The following is a 17,500-nucleotide window of genomic DNA, read 5'->3' on the forward strand; positions in this document are numbered from 1 at the left end:
TTCCTTCAAACATACCCATTTTTGCTTTCCGAGATAATGTTCTCGACTTCCACACATTCTTCAAGGCCCCCAGAATTTTCGCCCCCTCCCCCACCCTATGATCCACTTCCGCTTCCATGGTTCCATCCGCAGCCAGATCCACTCCCAGATATATATATATATATATATATATATATATATATATATATATATATATATATATATATATATATATATATATATATATATATATATATATATATATATATATATATATATATATATATATTTACATATATATATATATATATATATATATATATATATATATATATATATATATATATATATATATATATATATATATATATATATATATATATATATATATATATATATATATATATATATATATATATATATATATATATATATATCTTTCTTTCAAACTATTCGCAATTTCCCGCGTTAGCGAGGTAGCCTTAAGAACAGAGGACTGGGCCTTTGAGGGAACATCCTCACCTGGCCCCCTTCTCTGTTCCTTCTTTTGGAAAGTAAAAAAAAAACGAGAGGGGAGGATTATCAGCCACCCGCTCCCTGGGGATAGGGGAGTAAGAATACTTCCCACGTATTCAATGCGTGTCGTAGAAGGCGATTAAAAGGGAAGGGAACGGGGGGGCTGGAAATCCTCCCCTCTCTTTTTTAGTTTTCCTAATGAAGGAACAGAGGAGGGGGCCAAGTGAGGATATTCCCTGAAAGGCTCAGTCCTCTGGTCTTAACGCTACCTTGCTAACGCGGGAAATGGCGAATAGTATGAAAAAAAAAAAAAAAATATATATATATATATATATATATATATATATATATATATATATATATATTTATTTTATTTATTTATTTTTTCTTTGTCGCTGTCTCCCGCGTTTGCGAGGTAGCGCAAGGAAACAGACGAAAGAAATGGCCCACCCCACCCCCATACACATGTATATACATACACGTCCACACACGCAAATATACATGCCTATACATCTCAATGTACACATATATATACACACACAGACACATACATATATACCCATGCACACAATTCACACTGTCTGCCTTTATTCATTCCCATCGCCACCTAGCCACACATGGAATACCATCCCCCTCCCACACATGTGTGCGAGGTAGCGATAGGAAAAGACAACAAAGGCCCCATTCGTTCACACTCAGTCTCTATCTGTCATGTAATAATGCCCGAAACCACAGCTCCCTTTCCACATCCAGGCACCACACAACTTTCCATGGTTTACCCCAGACGCTTCACATGCCCTGATTCAATCCACTGACTGCACGTCAACCCCGGCATACCATATCGATCCAATTCACTCTATTCCTTACCCGCCCTTCACCCTCCTGCATGTTCAGGCCCCAATCACTCAAAATCTTTTTCACTCCATCTTTCCACCTCCAATTTGGTCTCCCACTTCTCCTCGTTCCCTCCACCTCCGACACATATATCCTCTTGGTCAATCTTTCCTCACTCATTCTCTCCATGTGCCCAAACCATTTCAAAACACCCTCTTCTGCTCTCTCAACCACGCTTTTTTTATTTCCACACATTTCTCTTACCCTTACATTACTTACTCGATCAAACCACCTCACACCACACATTGTCCTCAAACATCTCATTTCCAGCGCATCCACCCTCCTGCGCACAACTCTATCCATAGCCCACGCATCGCACCATACAACATTGTTGGAACCACCATTCCTTGAAATATACCCATTTTTGCTTTCGGAGATAATGTTCTCAACTTCCACACATTCTTCAAGGCTCCCAGGATTTTCGTCCTCTCCCCCACCCTATGATTCACTTCCGCTTCAATGGCTCCATCCGCTGCCAGATCCACTCCCAGATATCTAAAACACTTTAATTCCTCCAGTTTTTCTCCATTCAAACTTACCTCCCAATTGACTTGACCCTCAACCCTACTATACCTAATAACCTTGCTCATATTCACATTTACTCTTAACTTTCTTCTTTCACACACTTTACCAAACTCAGTCACCAGTTTCTTCAGTTTCTCACATGAATCAGCCACCAGCGGTGTATTATTAGCGAACAACAACTGACTTACTTCCCAAGCTCTCTCATCCACAACCGACTTCATTTTTTTTTTCTTTTTTTTTATATATATAATTTTTATATATATATAATTTGGGAGACCACATTGGAGGTGGAAAGATGGATTGAAAAATATTTTGTGTGATCGGTGCCTGAACATGCAGGAGGGTGAAAGGAGGGCAAGGAATAGAGTCAATTGGAACGATGTGGTATACCGGGGTTGACGTGGATTGAATCAGGGCATATGAAGCGTCTGGGGTAAACCATGGAAAGCTGTGTAGGTATGTATATTTGCGTGTGTGGACGTATGTATATACATGTCTATGGGGATGGGTTGGGCTATTTCTTTCGTCTGTTTCCTTGCGCTACCTCGCAAACGCGGGAGACAGCGACAAAGCAAAAAAAAAATATATATATATATATATATATATATATATATATATATATATATATATATATATATATATATATATATATATATATATCTTTCTTTCACACTATTCGCCATTTCCCGCGTTAGCGACGTAGCGTTAAGAACAGAGGACTGGGAATTTCTGGGAATATCCTCATCTGGCCCTCTTCTCTGTTCCATCTTTGCGAAAAAAAAATATATATATATATATGTATATAAATATATATATATATATATATATATATATATATATATATATATATATATATATATATATATATATATATTTTTTTTTTTTTTTTTTTTTTTTTTCATACTATTCGCCATTTCCCGCATTAGCGAGGTAGCGTTGAGAACAGAGGACTGGGCCCTTGAGGGAATATCCTCACCTGGGCCCCTTCTCTGTTCCCTCTTTTGGAAAATTAAAAAAAGAAAAGTGAGAGGGGAGGATTTCCAGCCCCCCGCTCCCTCCCCCTTTTAGTCGCCTTCTACGACACGCAGGGAATACGTGGGAAGTATTCTTTCTCCCCTATCCCCAGGGATATATATATATATATATATATATATATATATACATATATATATATATATATATATATATATATATATATATATATATTTTTTTTTTTGCTTTGTCGCTGTCTCCCGCGTTTGCGAGGTAGCGCAAGGAAACAGAGGAAAGAAATGGCCCAACCCACCCCCATACACATGTATATACATACGTCCACACACGCAAATATACATACCTACACAGCTTTCCATGGTTTACCCCAGACGCTTCACATGCCTTGATTCAATCCACTGACAGCACGTCAACCCCGGTATACCACATCGCTCCAATTCACTCTATTCCTTGCCCTCCTTTCACCCTCCTGCATGTTCAGGCCCCGATCACACAAAATCTTTTTCACTCCATCTTTCCACCTCCAATTTGGTCTCCCTCTTCTCCTCGTTCCCTCCACCTCCGACACATATATTCTCTTGGTCAATCTTTCCTCACTCATTCTCTCCATGTGCCCGAACCATTTCAAAACACCCTCTTCTGCTCTCTCAACCACGCTCTTTTTATTTCCACACATCTCTCTTACCCTTACGTTACTTACTCGATCAAACCACCTCACACCACATATTGTCCTCAAACATCTCATTTCCAGCACATCCATCCTCCTGCGCACAACTCTATCCATAGCCCACGTCTCGCAACCATACAACATTGTTGGAACCACTATTCCTTCAAACATACTCATTTTTGCTTTCCGAGATAATGTTCTCGACTTCCACACATTCTTCAAGGCTCCCAGAATTTTCGCCCCCTCCCCCACCCTATCATCCACTTCCGCTTCCATGGTTCCTTCCGCTGCCAGATCCACTCCCAGATATCTAAAACACTTCACTTCCTCCATATATATATATATATATATATATATATATATATATATATATATATATATATATATATATATATATATATATATATATAACGCTGTCTCCCGCGTTAGCGAGGTAACGCTAGCGAACAGACGAAGGAATGCCATCCACATACACATGTATACACATACACATCCACACACGCAAATATACATACCTATACATCCCATTGTACACCTAAATATACATACACAGACTAATACATATATACACATGTACTTAATTCATACTGTCTGCCGTTATTTTTTCCCATCGCCACCTCACAACACTTGGATTAACAACCCCCTCCCCCCTCAGGTGTGCGAGGTAGCGCTAGGAAAAGACAACAAAGGCTCCATTCGTTCACACTCAGTCTCTAGCTATCATATAATAATGCATCGAAACCACAGCTCCCTCTCCACATCCAGGCCCCACAGAACTTTCCATGGTTTACCCCAGACGCTTCCAGTGCCCTGGTTCAATCCATTGACAGCACGTCGACCCCGGTATACCACATCATTCTAATTAACTGTATTCCTTGCACGCCTTTCACCCTCCTGCATGTTCAGGCCCCGATCACTCAAAATCTTTTTCACTCCATCTTTCCACCTCCAATTTGGTCTCCCACTTCTCCTCGTTCCCTCCAATGCTGACATATATATCCTCTTGGTCAATCTTTCCTCACTCATTCTCTCCATGTGACCAAACCATTTCAAAACACCCTCTTCTGCTCTCTCAACAACACTGTTTTTATTTCCACACATCTCTCTTACCCTTTCATTACTTACTCCATCAAACCACCTCACACCACACATTGTCCTCAAACATCTCATTTCCAGCACATCCACCCTCCTGCGCACAACTCTATCCATAGCCCACGCCTCGCAACCATAAAACATTGTTGGAACCACTATTCCTTCAAACATACCCATTTTTGCTTTCCGAGATAATGTTCTCTACTTCCAAACATTCTTCAAGTCTCCCAAAATTTTCACCCCCTCCCCAACCCTACGTTCACTTCCGCTTCCATGGTACCATCCGTTGCCAGATCCACTCCCAGATATGTAAAACACTTTACTTCCTCCAGTTTTTCTCCATTCAAACTTACCTCCCAATTGACTTGGCCCTCAACCATACTATACCTAATAACCTTGCTCTTATTCCAATTTACTTTTAACTTTCTTCTTTCACAGATTTTACCAAACTCAGTCACCAGCTTCTGCAGTTTCTCACACGAATCAACCACCAGCGCTGTATCATCAGTGAACAACAACTGACTCACTTCCCAAGCTCTCTCATCTACAATAGACTGCATACTTGCCCCTCTTTCCAAAACTCTTGCATTCACCTCCCTAACAAACCCATCCAAAAACAAATTAAACAGCCATCGAGACATCACACACCCTTGCCGCAAACCTATATTCACTGAGAAACGAATCACTTTCTTCTCTTCCTACACGTACACATGCCTTACATCCTTGATAAAAAACTTTTCACTGCTTCTAACAACCTGACTCCCACCATATATTCTTAATACCTTCCACAGAGCATCTCTATCAACTCTATCATATGCCTTCTCCAGATCCATCAATGATGCATAGAAATCCATTTGCTTTTCTAAGTATTTCTTACATATATTTTTCAAAGCAAACACCTGATCCACACATCCTCTACCACTTCTGAAACCACACTGCTCTTCCCCAGTCTGATGCTTTGTACATGCCTTCACCCTCTCAATTAATACCCTCCCATATAATTTCACCAGAATAATCAAGAAACTTATACCTCTCTAATTTGAACACTCACTCCTATCCCCCTTGCCTTTGTACAATGGCACTATGCAAGCATTCCGCCAATCCTCAGGCACCTCACCATGCATCATACATACATTAATTAACCTTACCAACCAGTTAACAATACAGTCACCCCCTTTTTTAATAAATTCCACTGCAATACCATCTAAACCCTCTGCCATGACGGCTTTCATCTTCCGCAAAGCTTTTACTACCTCTTCTCTGTTTACCGAATCATTTTCCCTAACCCTCTCACTTTGCACACCACCTCGACCAAAACACCCTATATATGCCACTCTATGAACAAACACATTCAACATACCTTCAAAATACTCATTCCATCTCCTTCTCATATCACCACTTCTTGTTATCACCTTCCCATCAGCGCCCTTCACTGAAATTCCCATTTGCTCCCTTGTCTTACGCACTTTATTTACCTCCTTCCAAAAGATCTTTCTATTCTCCCTAAAATTTAATGATCCCCTCTTACCCCAATTCTCATTTGCCATCTTTTTCACCTCTTGCACCTTTCTCTTGACGTCTTGCCTCTTTCTTTTATACATCTCACACTCATTTGCATTTTTTCCCTGCAAAAATCGTCCAAATGCTTCTCTCTTCTCTTTCACTAATAATCTTACTTCTTCATCCCACCACTCACTACCCTTTCTAATCAACCCACCTCCCATGCTTCTCATGCCACAAGCATCTTTTGCGCAAGCCATCACTGCTTCCCTTAATACATTCCATTCCTCCCCCACTCCCCTTACATCCTTTGTTCTCACCTTTTTCTATTCTGTACTCAATATCTCCTTGTACTTCCTCACACAAGTGTCCTTCCCAAGCTCACTTACTCTCACCACTCTCTCTACCCCGGCATATATATATATATATATATATATATATATATATATATATATATATATATATATATATATATATATATATATATATATATATTTCTTTTTATTATACTTTGTCGCTGTCTCCCGCGTTTGCGAGGTATCGCAAGGAAACAGACGAAAGAAATGGCCCAACCCCCCCCCCCAAACACATGTATATACATACGTCCACACACGCAAATATACATACCTACACAGCTTTCCATGGTTTACCCCAGACGCTTCACATGCCTTGATTCAATCCACTGACAGCACGTCAACCCCGGTATACCACATCGCTCCAATTCACTCTATTCCTTGCCCTCCTTTCACCCTCCTGCATGTTCAGGCCCCGATCACACAAAATCTTTTTCACTCCATCTTTCCACCTCCAATTTGGTCTCCCTCTTCTCCTCGTTCCCTCGACCTCCGACACATATATCCTCTTGGTCAATCTTTCCTCACTCATTCTCTCCATGTGCCCAAACCACTTCAAAACACCCTCTTCTGCTCTCTCAACCACGCTCTTTTTATTTCCACACATCTCTCTTACCCTTACGTTACTCACTCGATCAAACCACCTCACACCACACATTGTCCTCAAACATCTCATTTCCAGCACATCCATCCTCCTGCGCACAACTCTATCCATAGCCCACGCCTCGCAACCATACAACATTGTTGGAACCACTATTTCCTCAAACATACCCATTTTTGCTTTCCGAGATAATGTTCTCGACTTCCACACATTCTTCAAGGCCCCCAGAATTTTCGCCCCCTCCCCCACCCAATGATCCACTTCCGCTTCAATGGTTCCATCCGCTGCCAGATCCACTGCCAGATATCTAAAACACTTTACTTCCTCCAGTTTTTCTCCATTCAAACTCACCTCCCAATTGACTTGACCCTCAACCCTACTGTACCTAATAACCTTGCTCTTATTCACATTTACTCTTAACTTTCTTCTTTCACACACTTTACCAAACTCAGTCACCAGCTTCTGCAGTTTCTCACATGAATCAGCCACCAGCGCTGTATCATCAACGAACAACAACTGACTCACTTCCCAAGCTCTCTTATCCCCAACAGACTTCATACTTGCCCCTCTTTCCAAAACTCTTGCATTTACCTCCCTAACAACCCCATCCATAAACAAATTAAACAACCATGGAGACATCACACACCCCTGCCGCAAACCTACATTCACTGAGAACCAATCACTTTCCTCTCTTCCTACACGTACACATGCCTTACATCCTCGATAAAAACTTTTCACTGCTTCTAACAACTTTCCTCCCACACCATATATTCTTAATACCTTCCACAGAGCATCTCTATCAACTCTATCATATGCCTTCTCCAGATCCATAAATGCTACATACAAATCCATTTGCTTTTCTAAGTATTTCTCACATACATTCTTCAAAGCAAACACCTGATCCACACATCCTCTACCACTTCTGAAACCACACTGCTCTTCCCCGATCTGATGCTCTGTACATGCCTTCAACCTCTCAATCAATACCCTCCCATATAATTTACCAGGAATACTCAACAAACTTATACCTCTGTAATTTGAGCACTCACTCTTATCCCCTTTGCCTTTGTACAATGGCACTATGCACGCATTCCGCCAATCCTCAGGCACCTCACCATGAGTCATACATACATTAAATAACCTTACCAACCAGTCCACAATACAGTCACCCCCTTTTTTAATAAATTCCACTGCAATACCATCCAAACCTGCTGCCTTGTCGGCTTTCATCTTCCGCAAAGCTTTCACTACCTCTTCTCTGTTTACCAAATCATTTTCCCTAACCCTCTCATATTCCTATGAGTCCACGGGGAAAATGAAACACTTTTCGTGTTTTATTTTCCCCGTGGACTCATAGGAATATCTTGATCACGCGCAAAATTGTGATCCTTTCCAATATATATATATATATATATATATATATATATATATATATATATATATATATATATATATATATATATATATATATACATATGTTGATGGTATGTGATCGTTATGACCGTATTCTCAAGAATATTATTTTTCTTCCTGAACTTATTTCCACTCCATCATCAAATTCAAGATTCGATATTAAAAAGAAAAAGTTAGCCTTCACGTTCTTGATCTGTTGATAACTAGGGATATGATCATTTCTCTTTCAAGATCTACAGTACTTGATTCTTTTGTAAAAAATATCTTTAGTTATGTTTCTTTTTTAGAGCACTACGGATATGTGTTCCCACAGCCCTGGTAGATGAATGTCGTCATATAAGACGTATCCTGAGGCAGTTATATTATCTCAAATGTTTTGTGAGCTTACTGGAAATCTAGACTTTTTATGTTTTTTGTATCAAAAATGTGCCTAATAAGGATAATTCTAAATGTTTAGTGATGCCCTATTCTCTCAACAAAGAATAGTGCTTGTAATATTGCTTTCCAGTACAATAACACCCTCAGTATGACCTTAATCAATAGTAAGCCAAATCATACAACAACTGGGAGTATTTACGTTGTATAGTGCAACGCATGTAAATATATTTATGTGGGCCAGACAGGTAAGACTGTAACGGAGAGGTGTTATTTGCACCGTCATTTAGTACGCAGGGATGACCACAAAAATGCAATCGCTAAACATTGTCATGAAAATGATCACCCCGTAGATCTTGAAAATCCTGTTATTCTATACCCCTCTGCTGATTATGCCACACCCAACGTCATTGAATCTGTCTTAATTGCTAATACTAAGAACTTGACTTTCTTGCAAGGCAGTTATAAAACCTATTCTAGCATTAACCAAATCATCATGAGAGAATTGACATAACACGAAAACAAGTTTTCAAGACACACCCAGCTATCCAGGTCAATCCTGCCAGACAAAGCAGACAGTGCTTGGTGCTGGACGGCGGGACTCAAATGTGATGTTGGGATGTAAATAACTTTCTTAAGTACTGGCACCTGATGAGGTGGATTGTCTCCACGAACCATGTCGTGCCACATGTATAGAAACATTACATGTTAATGTAGATTGTAGGAACTCTTACTGAAGTGTGCTGTCACATTACTCGCCTGTATCCATTCCCGGCGACACCCCACCCCACAGAAAACAGCATCGCCACCTTCCTGTGTGTCTGTCTTTTCTCTACCTTCTTGTGTGTGTGTGTGTGTGTGTGTGTGTGTGTGTGTGTGTGTGTTGTGTGTGTGTGTGTGTGTGTGTGTGTGTGTGTGTGTGTGTGTGTGTGTGTGTGTGTGTGTAAATCAGGTATCACATAAAGAAAGTAGAACTTCTCCAGAGCAATATCAGTGTATAAGACAGATGCATGATATCTGCAGGGATGCTTTTGTAAGTGTAATGCAGCACTCACTCTAGCAGATGTGTTGGCGTAGGGGTATGTAGGCGGCTGCTCCATGAGAGCACCCCAGCTATACATTAGGGCAGCGCTGAATTTGACATTGCGCCCTCCTCGCAACCACCACCATGTCTTTTGCAGGAGCCACAGAATTGTGCCCCACCCCGCCACGCTCCCCAGTAGCAATAACCAAAGTTCTCCTAGAGGAGGTGTGATACGATCAGCTGCTAGAGTTTGAAAGTTAACTCATTCAGTAAAAAATTATATATGATGCAACTTATCTTTGTCCAGTTTAAGAACAGTGTGTGACTAATCATAATTCTTTTTTTTATCAATAAAATTCCAAAAGGTAATCAAAAACATGTGATAACTAAATGAACGTAGGACTGGAAACTCGTATCGTCCAGTATCTTTTGCCTTGACGTAACTTAAGGTGTGGTTTGGTCACAGTACCTTCAAAAGCTCTTATGAGTGAGAGGTGCTCTGGTAGCAGCGAGGGTTTCAAGGTTGTTACAGTCATCAGATCAGACGGATATCCCCTCAAGTATTCTACAACCTCCAGACGCTCTGGCGACGGCCCCGCTATAGTGCAGAAGTCTGCTTCCTCCCGCTGTAGCTGACCCATCATTCCAGTGAAAACGCCACCCTCTTGTAATCCCCATGTGCGATTAGGTTCCTCACGGATCTCGAACCTGGACAGAATAGATAGTAGAATAGGTCCTAAGGCCACAGAGCTAAGACAGATTGGAAAGACTGACAAATAGATATAGAGAGAGACGGATTCATAGAAGTATGAAAACATTTAGAATTTACAGACGCATTCACTTACAAAATTCTTCATTCTGGTCAGAACTAGAATGCAAAAAAAGGGCGATGCATTGTGATAATAAAAAAGAAATATTCACGAAACAAGAAAGGATGAGAAACTCAAAGAACAAAAATAGACAGAAGATAGATGTGTCTTACATAAGTAAACAGGAAATTTTACGTCCAGCTCAACAGCTTAGATATGATGGGACAAATAGCTCGCCAGCAATATCAGCAAAGTGAAAAAAGGAAAAAAATCTTGCCGTCACCTCAACATTGACTCCGCCTAATAAAAAAATTATTTGGGAACAAAGCTCATATGGTGATTTTAAGGACAAAAGAAACTTATTATACACTATCAATCACAAAACGGAATAAAAGGACTTACGTAAAGTTAAGGGCTTTGGCAAAGGTGTAAATCAAACGAGTGTCAATTGAGTCTTTTGGCGTGACAGTGGTGCCAGGTACATCTCTATCCCTTCGGAAGTCCATGTAAGGGAAGTAAGGCACTGTCACGATACGGAGTTTTCGACCCATTAAGTCCTTCACCTGTTCTGTAGGAAAGAATATCAGTCTGCAGTTAAGTTGTGTGTTTCATCTCTTTTAGGGCGACATATGGACATAGTTAGACATCCATATCTAAGTGTCCTGTAAGGGAGGATATTTGTCCGTACCTAATGAGTATGTTTCAGCCATTTTAGGGACATATGTATATAGACAGATATCTACATCTCTGTATACGTGCCAGGGAATACGTTGTCTGTACAGTGGGTCTCTGAGGTCAGGTTCCAGTGGCTGGCAAGCTGTATACCACGCTCCCCGTTCCTACAGTAGAGACATCGCCGATACACCCACAAGTGATCACTTATGACTGAGGGAAGAAAAAAGCATCTGAGAGGATTATTCTCTTTTTTGAAATTGTAGAAGAAATAAAAATAATGGTCCAAGAAACTTTGAAAATGAGTAAAACTAGCTTTAATACAAAGCAATGACTCGCAGCTCTTCCAATAAAGGTGATTTGTAACGAGAAAAGGATGATATAAAGAAAGTGGCTGAAGAATTGATATGAAAATGAGGAAGGTGAGGGAATAGTGCAGGCAGCGTGAACATACAACTTCTTGGCAGGTACACTAGATGTATTGAAACAGAATAGATAGTGATTGGTTCTCACTGAATGTCGGTTTGTGACAGAGGTGCATCATGTCTTCACGGTTGTTAAAATTGTTTATGGATGGGGTTGTTAGGGAGGTGAATGCAAGAGTTTTGGAGAGAGAGAGAGAGAGAGAGAGAGAGAGAGAGAGAGAGAGAGAGAGAGAGAGAGAGAGAGAGAGAGAGAGAGAGAGAGAGAGAGAGAGAGAGAGAGAGAGAGAGAGAGAGAGAGAGAGAGAGAGAGAGAGAGAGGCAAGTATGCAGTCTGTTGTGGATGAGAGAGCCTGGGAAGTGAGTCAGTTGTTGTTCGCTGATGATACAGCGCTGGTGGCTGATTCGTGTGAGAAACTGCAGAAACTGATGACTGAGTTTAGTAAAGTGTGTGAAAGAAGAAAGCTGAGAGTAAATGTAAATAAGAGCAAGGTTATTGGGTACAGTAGGGTTGAGGGACAAGTCGATTGGGAAGTAAGTTTAAATGGAGAAAAACTGAAGGAAGTGAAGTGTTTTAGATGTCTGGGAGTGGATTTGGCAGCAGATGGAACCATGGAAGCGGAAATGGGTCACAGGGTAAGGGAGGGGGCGAAAGTTCTGGGAGCGTTGAAAAATGTGTGGGAGGCGAGAACATTACCATAGAAATCAAAAATGGGTATCTATAAAGAAATACTGGTTTCGACAATGTTATATGGTTACAAGTCGTGGGATATAGATAGCGCTGCGCGAAAGAGGGTGGATGTGTTGGGGATGAGATGTGTGAGAACAATATGTGATGAGAACTGGTTTGATCAAGTAAGTTATGAAAGAGTAAGAGAGATATGCGGTTATAAAAAGAGTGTGGTTCAAAGAGCATATATATATATATATATATATATATATATATATATATATATATATATATATATATATATATATTATTTCTTTATTTTGCTTTGTCGCTGTCTCCCGCGTTTCCGAGGTAGCGCAAGGAAACAGAAGAAAGAAATGGCCCAACCCACCCCAATACACATGTATATACATACACGTCCACACACGCAAATATACAAAGCTATACATCTCAATGTACACATATATATACACACAGAGACACATACATATATACCCATGCACACACTTCACTCTGTCTGCCTTTATTCATTCCCATCGCCAACTCGCCACACATGGAATACCATCCCCCTCCCCCCTCATGTGTAGGAGGTACAAATAGGAAAGGACAACAAAGGCCCCATTCGTTCACACTCAGTCTCTAGCTGTCATGCAATAATGCCCGAAACCACAGCTCCCTTTCCACACCCAGGCCCCACACAACTTTCCATGGTTTACCCCAGACGCTTCACATGCCCTGATTCAATCCACTGACAGCATTTCAACCCCGGTATACCACATCGATCCAATTCACTCTATTCCTTGCACGCCTTTCACCCTCCTGCATGTTTAGGCCCCGATCACACAAAATCTTTTTCACTCCATCTTTCCACCTCGAATTTGGTCTCCCTCTTCTCCTCGTTCCCTCCACCTCCGACATATATATCCTCTTGGGCAATCTTTCCTCACTCATTCTCTCCATGTGCCCAAACCATTTCAAAACACCCTCTTCTACTCTCTCAACCACGCTCTTTTTATTTCCACATATCTCTCTTACCCTTACATTACTTACTCGATCAAACCACCTCACACCACACATTGTCCTCAAACATCTCATTTCCAGCACATCCACCCTCCTGCGCACAACTCTATCCAACTCGCAACCATACAACATTGTTCGAACCAATATTCCTTCAAATATACCCATTTTTGCTTTCCGAGATAATGTTCTCGACTTCCACATATTCTTCAAGGCTCCCAGGATATTCGCCCCCTCCCCCACCCTATGATTCACTTCCGCTTACATGGTTCCATCCGCTGCCAGATCCACTCCCAGATATCTAAAATACTTTACTTCCTCCAGTTTTTCTCCATTCAAACTTATTTCCCAATTGACTTGACCCTTAACCCTACTGTACCTAATAACCTTGCTCTTATTCACATTTACTCTTAACTTTCTTCTTTCAAACACTTTACCAAACTCAGTAACCAGCTTCTGCAGTTTCTCACATGAATCAGCCACCAGCGCAGTATCATCAGCGAACAACAACTGACTCACTTCCCAAGCTCTTTCATCCACAACAGACTTCATTCTTGTCCCTCTTTCCAAAACTCTTGCATTCACCTCCCTAACAACCCCATCTATAAACAAATTAAACAACCATGGAGACATCACACACCCTGCCGCAAACCTACATTCACTGAGAACCAATCACTTTCCTCTCTTCCTACACGTACACATGCCTTACATCCTCGATAAAAGCTTTTCACTGCTTCTAACAACTTGCCTCCCAAACTATATATTCTTATTACCTTCCACACAGCATCTCTATCAACGTTAAGATATGCCTTCTCCAGATCCGTAAATGCTATACACAAATCCATTTGCTTTTCAAAGTATTTCTCACACACATTCTTTAAAGGAAACACCTCATCCACACATCCTTTACCACTTCTGAAACCACACTGCTCTTCCCCAATCTGATGCTCTGTACATGCCTTCACCCTATCAATCAATACCCTCCCATATAATTTACAAGGAATACAGAACAAATTTATACCTCTGTAATTTGAGCACTCACTCTTATCACCATTGCCTTTGTACAATGGCACTATGCACGCATTCCGCCATTCCTCTGGCACCTTACCATGAGTCATACATACATCAAATAACCTTACCAACCAGTCAACAATACAGTCACCCACTTTTTTAATAAATTCCACTGCAATACCATCCAAACCTGCTGCCTTGCCGGCTTTTATCTTCCGCAAAGCTTTTACTACCTCTTCTCCGTTTACCAAATCATTTTCCCCAACCCTCTCACTTTGCAGACCACCTCGACCAAGACTCCTTATATCTGCCGCTCCATCATCAAACACATTTAACAAACCTTCAAAATACTCACTCATCTCCTTCTCACATTACCACTACTTGTTATCACCTCCACATTTATATATATATATATATATATATATATATATATATATATATATATATATATATATATATATATATATATATATATATATATATATATATATATCTTTTTCTTTCAAACTGTTCGCCATTTCCCGCATTAGCGAGGTAGCGTTAAGAACAGAGGACTGGGCCTTTGAGGGAATACCCTCACCTGGCCCAATTCTCCGTTCCTTCTTTTGGAAAATTGAAAAAAAAAAAAAAAACCGAGAGGGGAGGATTTCCAGCCCCCCGCTCCCTCCACTTTTAGTCGCCTTCTACGACACGCAGGGAATACGTGGGAAGTATTCTTAATCCCCTATCCCCAGGGATATATATATATATATATATATATATATATATATATATATAAATATATATATATATATATATATATATATATATATATATATATATATATACATATATATATATATATATATATATATATATATATATATATATATATATATGTATATATATATATATATATATATATATATATATATATATATATATATATATATATATATATATATATATATATATATATATATATATTTATTTATATATATATATATATATATATATATATATATATATATATATATATATTTATATTTATTTTATTTTATTTTGCTTTGTCGCTGTCTCCGGCGTTTGCGAGGTAGCGCATGGAAACAGACGAAAGAAATGGCCCAACCCACCCCCATACACAATATATATACATACACGTCCACACACGCAAGTATACATACCTATACATCTCATTGTACACATATATATACACACACAGACACATACATATATACCCATGCACACAATTCACACCGTGTGCACATATTTATTTCCATCGCCACCTCGCCACACATGGAATACCATCTCCCTCCCCCCTCATGTGTGAGAGATACCATAGGAAAGGAAAACAAAGGCCCCATTCGTTCACACTCAGTCTCTAACTGTCATGCAATAATGCCCGAAACCACAGCTCCCTTTCCACATCCAGGCCCTACGCAACTTTCCATGGTTTACCCGACGCTTCATATGCCCTGATTCAAATCCACTAACGGCAGGTCAACCCCGGTATACCACATCGATCCAATTTACTCTATTCCTTGCCCTCCTTTCACCCTCCTGCATGTTTAGGCCCCGACCACACAAAATCTTTTTCACTACATCTTTCCACCTCCAATTTGGTCTCCCACTTCTCCTCGTTCCCTCCACCCTCAATCTTTCCTCACTCATTCTCTCCATGTGACCAAACCATTTCAAAACACCCTCTTATGCTCTCACAACCACGCTCTTTTTATTTCCACACATCTCTCTTACCCTTACGTTACTTACTCGATCAAACCACCTCACACCACACATTGTCCTCAAACATCTCATTTCCAGCACATCCATCCTCCTGCGCACAACTCTATCCATAGCCCACACCTCGCAAACATACAACATTGTTGGAACCTCTATTCCTCCAAACATACCCATTTTTGCTTTCCGAGATAATGTTCTCGACTTCCACATATTCTTCAAGGCTCCCAGGATTTTCGCCCCCTCCCCCACCCTATGATTCACTTCCGCTTCCATGGTTCCATCCGCTGCCAGATCCACTTCCCAGATATCTAAAATACTTTACTTCCTCCTGTTTTTCTCCTTTTAAACTTACCTCCCAATTGATTTGACCCTCAACCCTACTATACCTAATAATCTTGCTCTTATTCACATTTACTCTTAACTTTCTTCTTTCACACACTTTACCAAACTCAGTCACCAGCTTCTGCACTTTCTCACATGAATCAGCCACCAGCGCACTATCATCAGCGAACAACAACTGACTCACTTCCCAAGCTCTCTCATACACAACAGACTTCATACTTGCCCCTCTTTCCAAAACTCTTGCATTCACCTCCCTAACAACCCCATCCATAAAAAATTAAACAACCATGGAGACATCACACACCCCTGCCGCAAACCTACATTCACTGAGAACCAATCACTTTCCTCTCTTCCTACACGTACACATGCCTTACCTCCTCGATAAAAACATTTCATTGTTTCTAACAACTTGATTCCCACACCATATATTCTTAATACCTTCCACAGAGCATCTCTATCAACTCTATCATATGCTTTCTCCAGATCCATAAATGCTACATACAAATCCATTCGCTTTTCTAAATATTTCTCACATATTTTCTTCAAAGCAAACACCTGATCCACACATCCTCTACCACTTTTGAAACCACACTGCTCTTCCCCAATCTGATGCTCTGTACATGCCTTCACCCTCTCAATCAATATCCTCCCATATAATTTACCAGGAATACTCAACAAACTTATACCTCTGTAATTTAAGCACTCACTCTTATCCCCTTTGCCTTTGTACAATGGCACTATGCACGCATTCCACCAATCTTCAGGCACCTTACCATGAGTCATACATACATTAAATAACCTTACCAACCAGTCAACAATACACTCATCCAATTTTTTAATAAATTCCACTGTAATACCATCCAAACCTGCTGCCTTGCCGGCTTTCATCTTCCGCAAAGCTTTTACTAC

At 40.3% G+C, this 17,500-nt stretch overlaps 1 protein-coding gene across 1 annotated transcript in view; it reads right to left on the reverse strand.

The window, feature by feature from the left end:
* Positions 1 to 11,304, reverse strand: part of LOC139752176 (glutamate receptor ionotropic, delta-1-like) — a 99,938-nt gene extending 88,634 nt beyond the window's left edge. Inside the window, exons 1-3 of the mRNA XM_071668134.1 lie at positions 11,141 to 11,304; positions 10,399 to 10,637; positions 9,961 to 10,145 (exon numbers count right to left, since the gene is read on the reverse strand). Coding sequence (XP_071524235.1) covers positions 9,961 to 10,145; positions 10,399 to 10,637; positions 11,141 to 11,289 — 573 coding nt within the window. The 5' untranslated portion in view covers positions 11,290 to 11,304. The remainder of the gene's footprint in view (positions 1 to 9,960; positions 10,146 to 10,398; positions 10,638 to 11,140) is intronic.
* Positions 11,305 to 17,500: the final 6,196 nt, after the last annotated feature.

Source organism: Panulirus ornatus, chromosome 2 (genome assembly GCF_036320965.1).
Source record: "Panulirus ornatus isolate Po-2019 chromosome 2, ASM3632096v1, whole genome shotgun sequence".
In the NCBI taxonomy this organism is placed as follows: Eukaryota; Metazoa; Arthropoda; class Malacostraca; order Decapoda; family Palinuridae; genus Panulirus; species Panulirus ornatus.